Raw genomic sequence first — 16827 nt, 5'->3', positions numbered from 1 at the left:
ACCCTGCATAGGGTCACTATAAGTCGGAATTGACTCGATGGCAACAGGTTTGGTTTGGCTTTTGGTTTAATCAGCCAGCAGTCCTATAATGTCCCTGCTTCAACCACCACTTTGACACTGTGGAATTTATTCTTAACACTAGGAAGAAAGGGGAAAACTAGTTTTTCTGCCCATGATGCCCATGAATGAAATAAGTTACTCTTATTTTATTCACGGGCAGAAAAACTAGTATCTTTGTCCTAAGATGGGAGGGATGAGTTGGATGTGCTAACATGGCAACAATGAACTAACGCACTTTGGGCACAGCAGAGAAGAATAAAAGTAAAAGAACAAATAAAAAGGGAGAGCTCTATTCTATCACAACTTCAGAGTAGAAGGGGATTTTAGAGGTAAGCAGAGCAAATCCTTCACTTTATACATAAGGAAACTGAGAAATAGACAGGATCAATGTCTTTTCTAAATTCAAGCAGCAACTTAGTATATAGCTGGAATTCGAATTCAGATTTTCTGACTCTTTATCTGGTGGCTTTCCATTACATCGTGCTGCCTCTTGTGGTGAACAGTTTAGATACTGTTTAATTTCTCTTTTAGAGGAAGCATATGTTTGCATATGTGTGTGTACGTTTGCATATGATCTCATCTATATGTATATATACTTAAATTAGGTAGGTAAGTTTACGTAAAGTAGGATCAAAGAGTAAACGAATGCTGAATTTATGAAGTGTTTTATAATAATAATAACAAATAAATAAAAGGGAGTGAACAAATGGTGCAGCTGCTTTGGGAAACCATCTGGCAATTCCTCAAAAAGTTAAACATAGAATTACCATGTGACCCAGCAATTCCACTCCTAGGTATATACCCAATAAAACTGAAAATATATGTTCACAAAAACCTTGTACAGGAGTGTTCATTACTCATTACTAACAGCAGCATTACTCATAATAGTAAAAAAGTATGAACAATCCAAATATCTCTCGACTGATGAGTTGATAAACAAAATTGATATATCCATATAAGAGAATATTATTTGGCCATAAAGAGGAATGAAGTACTGACTGATACATGTTACAACATAGATGAACCTTGAAAACATTATGCTAAGTGAAAAAAGCCAGACAGGGCCATTTATTGTATAATTCCACTTATATGAAAGGTTCAGAACAGGCAAATCCACAGAGATAGAAAGTTAGAGGCTGCCAGGGACTGAGGGGAGGAGATAGTGACTGCTAATGAGTTTAGGACTTCTTTTTGGGGTGATTAACATGTTCTGGAATGAGATTGGGGTGATGGTTGTACAAACTTGTAAATATACTAAAAACTCACTGAATTGCATACTTTAAAATGGTGAGTTTTATGGCACATGAATTAACTATCAATTAAAAAAAAAGTAGTGCACAGTCAAAAGTATCCAAGACAGCTTTTTCTTGTTGGTGTTGGTGTGTGTGTGTGTGTGTGTGTGTGTGTGTAAAGAGAAAGAGAGAGACAGAAAGTAAAGGGAGGGGAGGGGAGGTAAGAGGAAAGGGATAGTGTTTCTTTTGTATTAATGAACATACACGGTTCAAAATGAAATGCAAAATGTTAATTTCATTTCTAAAGGGCAATTCACTACACTATCAAATTCAAGGAAAAAGAATGAGGAAATGTTCAGATTTACAAAACTAACACAAACACAATTATTTCCTTAACTCCATTTCTCTAAACATCTGGTAAAAAGGAAATGTATATAGGTTTTTAGAAGGATATCAACAGTTATATACAGATAAACACCATAGTTACTGCTGGAACATTACAGCAATATGTAAACAGGAGACTATATAACAGTACATTCTTAACATTTAAAAAAAAAAAAAAAAGCAAAAGCATATTTAGAAAACAATTCTGGTCAAATTTGCCAGACATGCATTCAACAACTATTATACTGAGTACCTAATATATGCCCAGCAAGACAATGTCCCTGCCCTCAAAGAGTTTATATTCCATTAGGAAAGGTAACAACAAAAAATAAATGGAAGATTAAAAAAAGATAATTACAGATTGATTATTGCCAATAAAATAACATAGAAAAGAGTAACTGAAAGAATGGTAGAAGAAAGCATCTTTGAGGTACCATCTAAAGTACGATCTGAAGAGGACAGTGAGTCATCCAATTTAAAAAGACAGAGTATTCCAGGCAGATGTGATAGCAAAAACAAAGGTCCATTAGACAAGAAAGGGCTTGGTATGTTTGAGGAACTGATAGATCAGCTGGAGCACAGCAATGGAGAGTGCAATGAAGCTGGAGAGCCAAACAGGATCCAGATCATCAGGGCCTTGCAGGCTACATGGTAAAGATTTTACCATGAAGCAAGTTATGCAACATAATCTGATTTACCTTTTTAAAAGATCACTCTGGATGCTGTTCAGAGAATGGACTAAAGAGGAATAGGAATGGAAGCAAAGAGATCAGATAGGAAACTACTGTAGCCTCACACACACAAGAGAAGACAGTGGTCCATACCAGAGTACTACTACAGAAATGGATGGACTCTAGAATTATATCGGAGGTAAGACTAAAAGGATCTGAGTGTGAAAGAAAAGGGAAGAATCAAGGATGACTCTTAGGTTTTTGGCATAAGCAACTTAGGTGGATGAGGGCAGCATTTCCTGATGAGGAAGACTCAGGAAGAAGCTGCTGCAGTGGAGAACAGAAATCAAGCTCATCCTTTTGCAGATGTTAGGATTTGAGATGGCATTTAAATATCCAGGTCTAACTATCAAGGAGGAAGTTAAATACATCAGTTTGGAACCAATAGAATACTTAAAATTAGAAGACATAATTATACAAGTGGTACTGAAAGCCATAGAAGATGAGATTACCTAGGAAAAGAATGTACAATCTGTACATTATCTTTAAAATTAATAAAAAACCATACTTATAGCTTGCCTTCAAGGTTATATACGTAGCAATCAAAAAAACATTATAGCATCAAAAATTTGAGAGCATAATTTTGTATGCATGACTGAGAAAAAGAAAAATTAGGACAATATTCTTTTACAACAAATGAAATAGATGTGAAATAGTAAGTTCAAACCAATTACTTTCATATTCCTATTAGGGGAAAAACCATAACATAAAAATAATCAAATTTGCTGAATTTTCTTTTCTTATTAAAAAGTACAATATGCAGCTGACACAACCTTGCTTGCTGAAAGTGAAGAGGACTTGAAGCACTTACTGACAAAGATTAAAGACGATAGCCTTCAGTATGGATTACACCTCAACATAAAAAAAACAAAAATCCTCACAATTGGACCAAAAAGCAAGATCATGATAAAAGGAAAAAATAACTGAAGTTGTGAAGGATTTCATTTTACTTGGATCCACAATCAACGGCCATGGAAAGCAGCAGTCAAGAAATCAAACGATGCACTGCACTGGACAAATCTGCTGCAAATGATCTCTTTTAAGTGTCACTTTAAGGACTAAGGTGCACCTGACACAAGCCAAGGTGTTTTCAATAGCCTCATATACATGTGAAAGCCGGACAACGAATCAGGAAAACTAAATAAGAATGAATGCCTTTGAATTATGGTTTTGGCGAAGAATATTGAATATACCATGGACTGCCAGAAGAACAAACAAATCTGTCTTGGAAGAAGTACAGCCAGAATGCTCATCAGAAGCGAGAATGATGAGACTTCGTCTCACATACTTTAGACATGTTAACAGGAGGGACTGGTCCCTGGAGAAGGACATCATGCTTGGTAGAGTAAAGGATCAGTGAAAAAGAGGAAAACCCTCAAGGAAATGGACTGACACAGTGGCTGCAACAATGGGCTCAAGCATGACAACAATTGTGAGGATGACGCAGGACCAGGCAGTGTTTTGTTCCGTTGTACATAGGGTCGCTATGAGTCTGAACCAACTTGATGGCACCTAACAACATTTAGAAGTGTAGGGAATGCAAAAAAAGTGTACAGAAGACCTGTCCCTACTTTCAAAGAGTGTAAAACATACTTGGTGAGCCATATCTAACTCTGAAGAAACCTGGAATAAATATATGAAGGCATATATCATTGCCAAATTTTGTGGTACAGTATCTACAAGCTTCAGGAACAGAAGTTCAGACAATAATGAATTAAATGGAAAAAAACTATTTGACCAAAATAAATTTAGCTTTAATATCTGTACAACCCATGAGTCATGATGGTGAATGTGTGTGGTAGGAACAGAGTGTCAACTCAGTGGCACTGGTCAAAAAACAATGCAATTCTGTGAGTTAATTAGGCTATTTTATGAGTTTTTTTGTGGGCCCTTTTGGAAAACTGGTAAAATGAGTTCTAAGTATTAAATAGCTCAGATCAATATAAATTAACCTTTCAAATGTTATGTATATTCAGGCGATAGGCTGTGTTTAGGATTAAGGTTGATAATATTCATAAATTATGTATAAAGTTAAAATTTAAAAAAAAAATCACTTGTTCTTCAGTTATTTATTAATTACCAATGTGAGAAAATATCTTAGCTCAATGTTTATTAGGTATCACTGAGCATCTCAATAAACTTATGGGGACATAAGCCGATATACACTTCTGAATAATACATGACAAACAGCAGATTCAAAGTTACACATGGTCTTAAAAGTTTTAAGAAAGTTAAATAGGTCACATAAACTTATAAAACTACAAACCAATTTATTCATGAAAATAGGAAAAGCCAACCTCAAAACACAAGTCCTAACCAGCAACTTTAAAGTCATTGAATTTCAATTGCAAAATATCATACATAATTATTTATGATACATACTACAATAAGAAATACCATATGAAAGTCTGACTATGAATAGCAAGGGAATATGTAGCTCCTGATTTGGTGGGTATGAGACTGGAGAAGTAACAACTTGTGGGAAAGAAAAATCGAAAAGCTTCAGGTGTAGAATGAAGCAATACTACTCCAAATCCACTACCCGAAATTCCTTATATACCATCTGAATTATAACTACAATGTGTAATCAAAATATATATCTCCACACAGTATCCCTCTATAAAACACACATACACACATACTTTTAGGATATGTGAATGCTTGTGTGTGTGTTGAGATGGGGGGCATGGTTTAATTCTCTGGTTGCCAGGCTGCCTCAGAATATCTTTAGCCTGTACAATAAAAGCCACTGAAAATTAAAGAGTGGGTACTGTTTAAGAATACCATCCCTACCAATGAATAATGGTAGGATGAATCCTATTTGATTATCATACACATATCACCTCTGTCCCAGTGTTGTCATGAAAGAGGACCACCATCTGGTAAAAAAGCAAGAGGGCAAAATACTGTTGTTGTTATTAAAAATAATCATCACCACCAGAACCAATGCCAATAAACCACCACTCAAAAATGGAAAAGAAAATTCGATCTATTTCTCTCTTTCTCCCAAATCATTATGACATTTTATTAAGTGTAAACTATTAATGATTAAATCTCATTTATAACTATTTGGAATATCCAGTGGTTATTTCAGACTGTTTAGGAAAGGCAATGACATATACAGCAATAAATGAGTTTCATGGTAGTTTCTAACCTTAGCACATGTGTTAAAGAGTTTAATTTTGTGAAACATTTGGAATTTTTTTTTTTTTAGTGTGAAATCATTTTTTCAGACAGAAAGGATAAAAGAATCTCAGTCATTTAGCAAATTCTTTTTCTTTGCCTGATAAAGTAATACCAATTGTTTTGGTGATACACACTGTTGGTTCATGAGGAAGAAACAGTGCATTCTTTTCATCTCAGTTTACCAAACAATATACTTATATTCAATAACAGATTTCTCTATTTTTACATACTATTTTGTAATGGGTGCTGCTCTCCTCCCTCAAAAAAGAACAGACATGGCATAAGAAACTTAGCATGATAATCTGGCTCAACATTATCCTTACTACCCTGTCAGTTTAGGGTAGGAGATCAGGAAGGAATAACAACATAATAAGCTAAAATGTGCTGTCATAGGGGCAAAGATACTATACAGAGCAGTGGACAATAAAAAACATTCAAAGTACCTTAAAAAACAACTTACCTTACAGTATCGTAAAGCCTCCATTAATGTTAAGAAGCCTACAGCTGCTTGTTTATGTATACCAAGAAGTTCTGTTAAAAGAAAAAAAAAGTTAGCATTCTATTAGTATATATAAACCTGAAAAGTACTTATATGTAAAAATATGTATACATATATGCAATCCACACTAATAACTTTTACTCAAGATTGCATTGTTAAGGGCTCACATCAAATCATTATCGTACTACTCATTATAAATGTCATTAGATCAGGTTTGTGGTGAGTAAATGTGATACTTCAGATGCACATTAAACGTGTTTATAAAACTTTCTATTAAATGTTAACTTTTTTAATAAGGTAAATTTCCCCTGAAGTCCAGAAAATCATTGGCAAAAATAAAAGGATACTTAATAATATCCATGCAAAATGGCTAAACTTGAATTGACTTTGATTTAGAAAAAAACAAATGGATATGCTAATCATAATTTCTATGATTTATCATTGGGTAGCAGTGAATTGACTTGTACAGTACTTAAACATGAACATTTGACACAATCTCTCTCTCCTGTAAACAAACTCAGGCAGTGTGCTTAAGGCTGGAGAAATAAAGAGGAACGGAAAATGGTTACTGTCTTACAGAGGCTAAGAGTTTATCAAGTGATACAAATTAAAAAAAGTGTGCTCTCTCTCTGCACACATGTGTGCAAGCACACATGTACACACAAACACACACAGTGATATAAGAGCATCTCCTTAAAGTGCTAAGGAAGTTTACAGAGTGGTAATATTTGAGTTGAATCTTAAACCACAGGTAGGAGTATTCCAGACTGAAAAGGGGATAAGAAGAAAATTCAAGGCAAAAGTAATGGCCTAAAAAAGCAAAAACTCATGACAATCAACATATTTGAGGGTTGAAGAAACTGTCAAAGCTTTTAGAAGTTTCTAGCCTGAGGAACTTTATAAATGGTTATAAACTAAAAGAAATAATTAAAAAGAAGTATATTCTGGAATAGTGTGGAAAGAGAGAATGAGTTTGGTTTTAGATATGCTGGGATTGAGGTACCTTTAGGACTTCCAGCTAGAGATGGATATACAACTGGAATTAAGTAAGGCTCAGGAACACAGGAGAGAGATTACAGTTAAATAAACAGATTCGGGAATCATCCGAATAGAGATGAGAGTTAAAGACATGGATGTGAATAAAATAGAAAGCACAGAGAGTTAAAGAGATTATTTCACAACAGAGATAAAATTACAATAATAATAAAGTCTTTCTATAGACTATAACCTTCAGCTAATATTCATTAAGAGTATAATAACAATTTGGGTTCACACATATTTCTAAAAGCAATTTTTTTTTCTGGTTCAAGATTATGTCCACTGTAAGCAGGCTGTATATAAAATTTTGCATCCTTTTCACCATCTGGGCATATTTTGTCCAATTTTCTATTAGAATATTATGCTTTTCTTATCAACCAATATAATAAAAGTATTAACTCTTAGTCATTTTTGTTGTAGATATTTTACTATTTATTCTTAAGTGTAACATTCAGATAGTACAAGCCAAGAGCTGGTAGTTTAACTTTTTAGATTTGTAAATTCAAAATTAATATAAAGCAAGTATACATATAGTTTGTATTTTGTCACTAGCTTCTTAAAGGCACAGGTAGGGTTAGAGCAAAGTTCTCAAACTGCAGCACGGGACTCTTTCAACCAAAAACCCAACCCGTTGCCTTCGAGTCGATTGCGACTCACAGAGACACTATAGGATGGAGTAGAACTTCCCCATAGGGTTTCCAAGGAGTGCCTTTTGACCTTTTGGTTAGCAGCTGTAGTTCTTAACCACTATGTCAGCAGGGTTTCTATGGGACTCTTAGGGGTCCATAAGACCCTTTTAGGGACTACATGAGATCAAATTAAGATGCCAATTGTAATTTTTACTCTTACTCTCTCATGGGTGTAGAGTTTTCCAGAGGCTAAATGATGTGGTATATCACAAGAGATCTGAATGTATAAGCAGATATGAGAATCCAGCTGTCTACTAATAAGCAAGACATTAATGAGATATGCAAAAATTTGAAACAATACCACTCTTTTTAATTTAAAAAAAAATAATTGTGGTAAAATATATATAACAAAAAGTTTGTCATTTAAATAATTTTTGAATGTACAATTCAGTCCATTAATTACTTTCACCATGTTGTACTATCACCAGTATCCATTTCAAAAAGTTTTACATCACTCCAAACAGAAACTCAGCACCTGTTCAGCAGTAACTCCCATTCCCTCCTCCCCCAGGTCCCCCGGTAACCACTACTTAACCTTTGAGTCTATGCATTTACCTATTTTAAATATTTCACATAGGTGGGATTTTACAATATTTATCCTTTTGGGTCTGACTTACTTTACTCAGCATGTTTTCAAGGCTCACCCATGCCATAGCATGTATCAGAATTTCATTTCCCTTTATGGCTAAATAATATTCTATTGTATTACTGTACTACATTTTGTTTATCCATTCATCTGTTGATGGACACTTGTGTTATTTCCACCTTTTAGCTATTGTAAATAATGCTGCACTGAAACTGATATACAAGTATCTGCATCACAGTTTTCAAGTCTTTTAGGCATATACCTAAGGAGTCCTACAGTGCAATGGTTAGGCACTCGGTTACTAACCGTAAGATCAGTGGTTTGAACCCACCAACCACTCCACGGGAGAAAAGACCTAGTGATCTGCTCCCCTAGATTTATAGCCTAGGAAACCCTATAGGACCATTCTACTCTGCCCTATAGGGTCACTATGAGTGGGAATCAACTTGACAGTACACAACAACAACAGTGGGTATGAGGTGGCTCACTAATTTTTTTGTTTGTTTTAGAGAAGTTATTTTTTCATAAAAATGTTATTTATATTAACAAGTAATGGGTATATTATTGTTATTTTAAAATAAATCAAATATTTTTAAATTTATTGGTCTTAATTTCTAACATGAAAAACATTGATCATTACTTATATTTGCTTATAACCCACATAAGCAAAAACTCTTAGGGATCCTCAATAATTTGAGAATATAAAGGGCATTAAGACCAAAAAGTCTGAGAATCATTGGATTAGAGCATTCAAAGGAGAAAGAAAATAGAGGTGAGCACCTCAAATAGGCAGAAATGCAAATTTACCCCCTATTCCATCTGAAAGGTATACAGCACTAAACGTTTTCATGTTCGAAGAATACATACGTTGGGAAACATTTTCACAATTTAATTTCTAAACTCAATTACCACCACCTAGTGTTATGATTAGATACTACATCATCTATTTCCTTACAATTTTAAACAAATGTCTAGATTAGTATATTGACAATAGTATGTTACTAAATATAGCAAATTAACTATTCATAATTCTTGAGTAATAAATTATACAGATTAGCTCAGTAATCACATGGTTAAGCAACTACTTTGGATGGTAATATTTAAAAAATATATACCTACTTCTTAAAAAGAATATATAATTAAAATTTTTGATTTTTTGATAGCTAAATGTTAAGAATACCTACTGTACCAAGCTGTAATATAGGGAGAAGATAATATTCTCTCTGTATTACAATTTATAGAATTCACTCATGAAATTAAATTTATCTTTAGATAAATTTTTCTTAGCCTAGCATTTAAGATTGTGACCGGTCTTTATCAGCCTTTATTTAAGATTAATTGTGACCAGTCCTTATCAGCCTTTATCTGTACCTGTGTGGATGTATGTATTCGCATGCATACATACACATAAATATTCAGTACATATATATATATATATATATATATATATAACCAAACCTGATGCTGTTGCCATCAAGTAGATTCTGACTCATAGCAATCCTATAGGAAAAAGTAGAACTGCCCCATAGGGTTTCCAAGGAGTGGCTGGTGGATTCAAACTGCTGACCTTTTGTTTAACAGCTGAGCTCTTAACCACTGTGCCACCAGGGCTCCATATATACATGCATATATATATATACCATAAAATGAAAACACTGAAATAAAAATAGTCATCAAATAAACATACAAAAACAATAAATGTACAATACACAGGAAAACAAAAAATGCAGAAATACTGAGGGATTTCTTAAGATAGAAAAGACACCAGAAGAAAACTGATCTGTAGGAAAGTAAATCAAAGAAAAACTCAGCTCTAAATATGTGTGCTAGTACAAGATGAAGACAGGTGGTAGGTAGATAGAGGCCACAACACAAAGGGATTTGCAAGCCTTGATAAGGAGCTGGGATTTTATTTGAAGTTGCATAAGGAAGGCAGCCACTGAATGGTTTCAAGGATGAAAGTAATATGATCTGATTTACATTTTTAAAATATTACTCCAGCCACTCTGAAGGACTGAGGAGGCTGGCAAGAATGGAATTAGGGTTTATTTCTATTTTACTGCAGAAGCAAAAGATGGTTTTAACAATTGAGGAAGAAAGAGGTATAGGGAGGTACAGGATTCAGGGGCTATATGCAGAGGCGTAACTAAGGTATAGCAGGTAGTAGGGTGTGTGCCCTGGGCACCGCTTGAGGCAGGACACCAATGAGCAGTTTCTACTGGCCATCACAGTTTCTATCACCAGCTGTGAGATTATTCAGCAATTTAATACCAATCGTCCTAGGTGCTATTTTCCGTATCTAGGCCTCTGCCTGTCTGAGCTATGTGATGAATACTATATAATTTTATTAAAGGACATAAAAAGCAATTTGATGGAAAGACTTTATATTGCAAAGATGTCAATTCTCTAAAATAATCTACGTATTTAATGTGACTAAATCAAAATCTTCACAGATTTTCTTTAAAACTAGAACTTCAAAAGCTGAGATAAAAATTCATTTGGACTAGATTAAGTGACTAAGAAAATTTTGAAAAAGTACAACATCAGGTTAACATGGGCTATATATCAAAGTATGTTATAAAGCCGTAAAACAGTATAGTTTTGGCATAAGAACCCACAAATTGATCAGTAAAATAGAAGAGTGCAAAAAAAATGACTTGAGGACATATGCGAAAATTTGTTTTTTGATTAAAAAGATGTTTCATATCTGTGAAGAACTGACTGGAGTTCGGACATTTGCTAATTCTTTGGGAAAAAGTCAAAAGGTACATCGCTACCTCATAGCAGTCATAAATAAATACTACAGATGGATTAAAGAGCTAACCACTGAAAAAAAATAATAAAGCCCATAAAAGCATTCAAAGAAAATATTAGTTTAATCTTGGAGTGGGAGACACATACAACCAATATAACAAGAAAAAAAGAAAGAAAAGAAACCAAATAAAATAGAAGCCACGAAAGATCAAATGACTTAACCACATAAAAAACGAAAAAATTTGGTTACAATAAAACACATTAACAAAGTTAACAGACAGAAAAAGCTGGGAGAAAATATTTGCAACACAAATTTAACACACAAAGAATCAAGAGAGAATTCATAAGGAGCACCTAGAATCTGTGCATAAAAGGAAATAACCCTTCCCCCCAAAATGCCAAAGGAATGAGAAGAGGCAATTCTCAGAAGAAACAGTAAAAACTGACAGGCACACAAAAAGTCTCCCATTTTAAATCTTTCACACCTCAAAATGCCCTGTTTCTTCAACATATTCTTTCTTCCTCTTTTAGGAAAACTATGCATCTTTCCAAGGTAAATTACTATTACTCTTGACCCCATTTACCACGTCTTCTATCAAAAGTAGTTCTCTTCGCCTGGCCTACAAAACAATTTAGGTGACTTCTATCCCTTAAAATAAATACCATCTTTTGGGCTTGTTATGACCAAGCAACGGACTCCTCTCTCTCCATTCTTTCACCAGCAAAACTTCCTTGCCTCTATTGCTAAAATATTTACTCTCTATGATCTAGCTTCTATGTCAGTTGTTCTTCAGAAACAAAGACCTTGCTAACTGCTAAGTTCAAAGCCTTTTCTTAGCCCTCATTCTCCTAAATCATCAGCTCATTCACTAATCCTCTACCACGGACAAGAATACTTAAGTTAAATTTTCAACCTCCATTTCTTTTCTATAAAATGAGGCAAATAAATACCTCAGGGCTACTGTGAAATTTACATGAGATAAACTTCTATGCTATCTCATACATTTGTTATAATAACACTCAACACTGAGAAATGCAATACGAGATGCAGTATATCATAATGCTTAAGTATGCTGGCTATGGAATCAGACTACTGATTTCAGGTCTGCTACTTACAAAGTTGTGTGAAAATAAGCAAGATACTTAACCTCTCTGTGCCTCAGTTTCCTCATCTGTAAAATGAAATAATGACCTTTACAGCATAGTGATAAGAATGAAGTGAACATATGGGGGGGGGGAGGCTATTCATCAAATACTTACAACAGTGCCTGGCACTGTTAATTAAATGTTTGCCACTGCTATGTGATGATCATTCTTATCAGTCATCAACAGTTATAACTGCTCTAAAAAAAAAAGAAATACTTGAGGGCACAGATTTTTTTTTTCCTCCACCAAAACATACAGAGTGCCTTCAAGTCAACTTGCCCTGCTGTTTCACATGTTAATTTACTCAACAAACTTTATTTGAAAATCTACTCGTTCTTAATACTTTATCCTTATATGGGGGGCCCTGGTGGCACAGCGGTTAAGCATTTGGCTGCTAATCAAAAGGTCGGCAGTTCAAATCCACCAGCCTCTCCTTGGAAGCAATATGGGGGCAGTTCTACTCTTGTCCTGTAGGGTCACTGAGTCAGAATCCACTCGATAGCAACAGGTTTTTTTTTTTGGTTTATCCTCATATATCTAATTAGTTGATAAATCCTAGAGAATCTACTCCTGCACTCTCTCTACAGAGGTACAGTGCTGTTGCTGTCAGGTCAGTTTCTGACTCATAGCAACCCAGTGTGACAAAGTAGAACTGCTGTATAGGGGTTTCTAGGCTGTTATCTTTATGGGAGCAGACTGCCAGGTCTTTTGTCCAGCAAAGCCACTGGATGGAACCATCAGTCTTTCAGTTACGGTCGAGCACTTAAACCTTATCCTCATATATCTAATTAGTTGATAAATCCTAGACATTCTACTCCTACTCTCTCTTACTGAGGCAGAGTGGTACTGCGGTGCGATTAATTACTTTTGTGTGTGGCCTTTCTAGCCATGGTCTTGTAACTCCCACTCAGTGATTGGGCTGGACCATATGATAGGGTAACTGTGGCCTACCAAGAGGATTGGTCAGTTTTGCTTTAAAAGAGAGCCAATTCCAGAGCAGAGAGGAGGATCCTACCACCACCACGGAAGAACAGCCAGGAGCACAGAGCATATCATTTGGACCAGGATGTCTGCACTGAGAAGCTCCTGGAAGCAGGAGACCAAGAGAAAGAGAGAGAGAGGGAAGGAGGAATGGAGAGAAGGAGAGAGAGAGAGCAAGCTGTAACCCTAAAGATGTGAGAAGCAGCGGCAGGAGAGACCAAGCAACAGGAGACAGCAAGGTGGGCTTCCCAGTCCATGAAGAGAGAAAGCTGAGTGCCTTCAGGCCGAGGCTGAGGGCCAGGGAGAGGTGTGCCTCCAAGCATGGCTGGGAAGAGGCTATTCTGATAGAAGAACTGTATCCTGACTGTTCCTGAGCCTGAATTATAACTGTTACTTCCCTAATAAACCCCATAATTTTGTGTATGGTCTGTTGAGTTCTATGTGACCACTGCAATGAATTATCGAACCCAGTAGAGAGTGCTGTGGGAGGGAGAGCTGGTGTCAGAATTGGTAAAGATGTCTGACCTCCACCTCACAGGAATCAGCCTTGGGCTGTTTGATTCTCCTTTCCCTGTGTGAAGTTAGAGAAGGTCAGGTACCGCCCACAAGCCATTTTTCATAAGGAGAGAATGTCCTATGGTAGAACAAGCATAGGCTTTGGGTGTGTTTTCAAAAAGAACTGAGTTAGTTTATATCTCTGCTGTTTCACCTTGGGCAAGTTACTAAATTATTTGAACCACAGTTATTTTAATTATAAAAATGAGGTTAAGAAGACATATATCCAAAACATACTGCTTAGCACAAAGTACATAAATACTAGTAGCTTTTTTTAATTCCCTTGCTAAGCCCATTATCGTCATTACCTCTCATTTGTATGGACTATGCGCTTTCAACTGGTCATCCCACTCCAATATATCCTACAAATTGACAGATTAATGTTCTTATTTTGTAAGTCTTATTATGTTATTTCTCTGCTCAAGTACCTTCAATGACTCTTTCCCAAATGCTTACCAACTTAACTTTAAACTTCCTAGGTATTCAAGATTCTCTTTTGTTCTTACTCTACCACACATTTATTATCTCTTCTCTTACTAGTCTCCTTTACGAATTCAATGCTCTAATCCATTGGTTCTCAAACTTGGCTGCATGTCAGAATCATCTAGCAGAAATTTAAAAATTATCAAGCACAGGTCCCACCACTTACAGATTCTAATTTAATTGTCCTGAGTTGAGGCCTGAACATTTATATATTTTTAAACTCCCTAAGTGATAATGATGTGTAGTCAGGGTTAAGAACCACTGCTCTAATCAAACTGATCAACCTCCTTGTCCCTAAACACGACATGCACTTTTCCCAAAATACTCACCCTCTCATTCCATCCGGCCCCACTAAAATGATAATTCCTATTTATATCTCTCTGCTCACTCAACATAAACATAGTAGGGAAAGTCTTCTCCTTCCTCTGAACTTCTGTAATACGTTATTTCAATGTGCTTCATTTTATCTTGCATCATAGTTATTTGTGTGCATGCTCATATTTCCAGAAACGAGGCATCTAAGCTTCCTGAGGGAAAACTAAGCTTTTCCCATGGGCCAGTTCAGGTATTTTAGAAATGTAATCCTAATCTTTACAAAAACTCATTGAGGAAGACATTATCTCCATATTTTATAAATCAGGAAACTCAAGCTAAGAGAAGTAAAGTGACTCGCCTAAGGACTTAAAACTAGTGATTTTTTAATTATAATTTTTCTTTGTATGTTACATACCCCCTAGCATGTTGACAAAGCAGGAAAATATTCAAAAAACGTTGAATGAATTTATGGAATTTTAATTGAAAACTTCAAGGCTACATTCCTAACAACTGAAGGAGAACGCAAGAAATACACACTATTTTTTTGACCAAGGTAATTATTTCAAAGTCACTGCTTAGCTTTGATTCATAAACTGTGTTAAATACACACACACACACAAAACAAAACAGTAGCCTTGAGAGCCAGTATTTCAAGAAACAGAAAAAGATGGATTTGTACATACCAAGAACCAAAATTCAAATAATTAATATCTGTAAAGGAAGTACCAACTTCACAGCAAGAAGAAAAGATTTTGGGAAGCTGGGTGAGGAAATGCCTATGAAAACAGAAGGAATGTTCTGGTTCTGGTGTAGATAAGCCTGAGAGAATCTGTAGAATGTACAGAAAGAAGGATCATAACTAGTAGCAATGCCCAAAAGACCAGGTGGAATCATGAGCCATAGCACACTGTAGCAAAGACAAGTGGGATCAGATGACTTAATCAGTCCAGCAAGAACCAGATATTCTGTCCCTAATCATCTCACGTGATATAAGATACTCCAGAGCCCAGAAACCATCATGAGGAAAAAAACTGGAGTGCTCAGAAGCAATCACAAGTGAGTGGAGGGAAACAAAAAAACCAAACCCATTGCCATCAAGTTGATTACAACTCAAGCGACCCTAGTGGACAGAGCAGAACTGCCCCATAGGGTTTTCAAGGCTGTCAATCTCTACAGAAGCAGATTGCCACATCTTTCTCCCGAGGAGAGGCTGGTGGGTTCGAACTGTTAACCTTTCGGTTAGTAGTCGAGCACTTTAACCACCATGCCACCAGGGCTCCTGAGTGGAGAGAGAAACCTGGAAGACCTCGATAGTACTCAAAAGACTGAGTTATATTTACCTGGCAGGGTTAAATGCTCTCAGTAATCACTCAGAATGGGAGCTCAAGAAGAGGATGAGCTCAATTACAGAAAATAGGACAAGATAGCATGAGTGACTTTTTGTCCATGAATTTTACTGTCACTACCAGAAATCAGAAAAACTAGGTTCTCATTCTAATCTCATCACTAAGTGAATATTTTGCATACATTACCTAATATAGGGAGTGAAGGCAGTTCTATATTTCTTAAACACTAAAATGAAGGGTTAGATTGTGCTCCCTCAGATGCTTAATTCAGAAATTCTAAGATTTTTTACTTGTCATTGTATCCTTTCATATTAGGGTAATTAACTATACCTATATCAAAAATCTGAGAAAAATTCAAATTTAAGATTATGAATCATTCATTTAAATAGGAGCAAAGAGTCACTTTTTGGTCTTTTGCCTAAGATCAAGTGTAAATGGGAGCAAAAAGTGTTAACTCTCAATCATCACATCTGCTTCTGTCATTTGGTGAGTTTTATCTAATTATAAAAGAAATAAACTTCCCTATGAACTATAGAGACTACGGAGCTTCCTGCCCTACACTACATATTTTATTTTTTTTAATTTTTTTTTTTTTATTGTACTTTAGGTGAAGGTTTACAGAACAAATAGTTTCTCATTCAACAGTCAGTACACATACTGTTTTATGACATTGGTTAATAACCCCACGACATGTCAACACTCTCCCTTCTTGACCTTCGAGGACCTTTTTTTTTTTTTGGTAAAAATATACATAGCCAAAGATACACCATTTCTAAAATTTCTACATGTACAATTCAGTGACATTGATTATGTTCTTCCAGTTGTGCTGCTATTCTCACTAT

General features: G+C 35.5%; 1 protein-coding gene across 4 annotated transcripts in view; it reads right to left on the bottom strand.

The window, feature by feature from the left end:
- The window catches only part of MINDY3 (MINDY lysine 48 deubiquitinase 3), a 103421-nt gene that overhangs the window by 51622 nt on the left and 34972 nt on the right, over nucleotides 1-16827 (bottom strand). For all 4 annotated transcript variants that reach the window (XM_004379661.3, XM_023734325.1, XM_023734322.1 and 1 more), the window contains one exon: nucleotides 6054-6124. In XM_004379661.3, the coding sequence (XP_004379718.1) occupies nucleotides 6054-6124 (71 nt within the window). The remainder of the gene's footprint in view (nucleotides 1-6053; nucleotides 6125-16827) is intronic.

Source organism: Trichechus manatus, unplaced genomic scaffold, assembly GCF_000243295.1.
Source record: "Trichechus manatus latirostris isolate Lorelei unplaced genomic scaffold, TriManLat1.0 scaffold00067, whole genome shotgun sequence".
NCBI lineage: Eukaryota > Metazoa > Chordata > Mammalia > Sirenia > Trichechidae > Trichechus > Trichechus manatus.
Note: the sequence above shows the minus strand (reverse complement) of the source record. Positions and strands in the feature narration are given on the sequence as shown.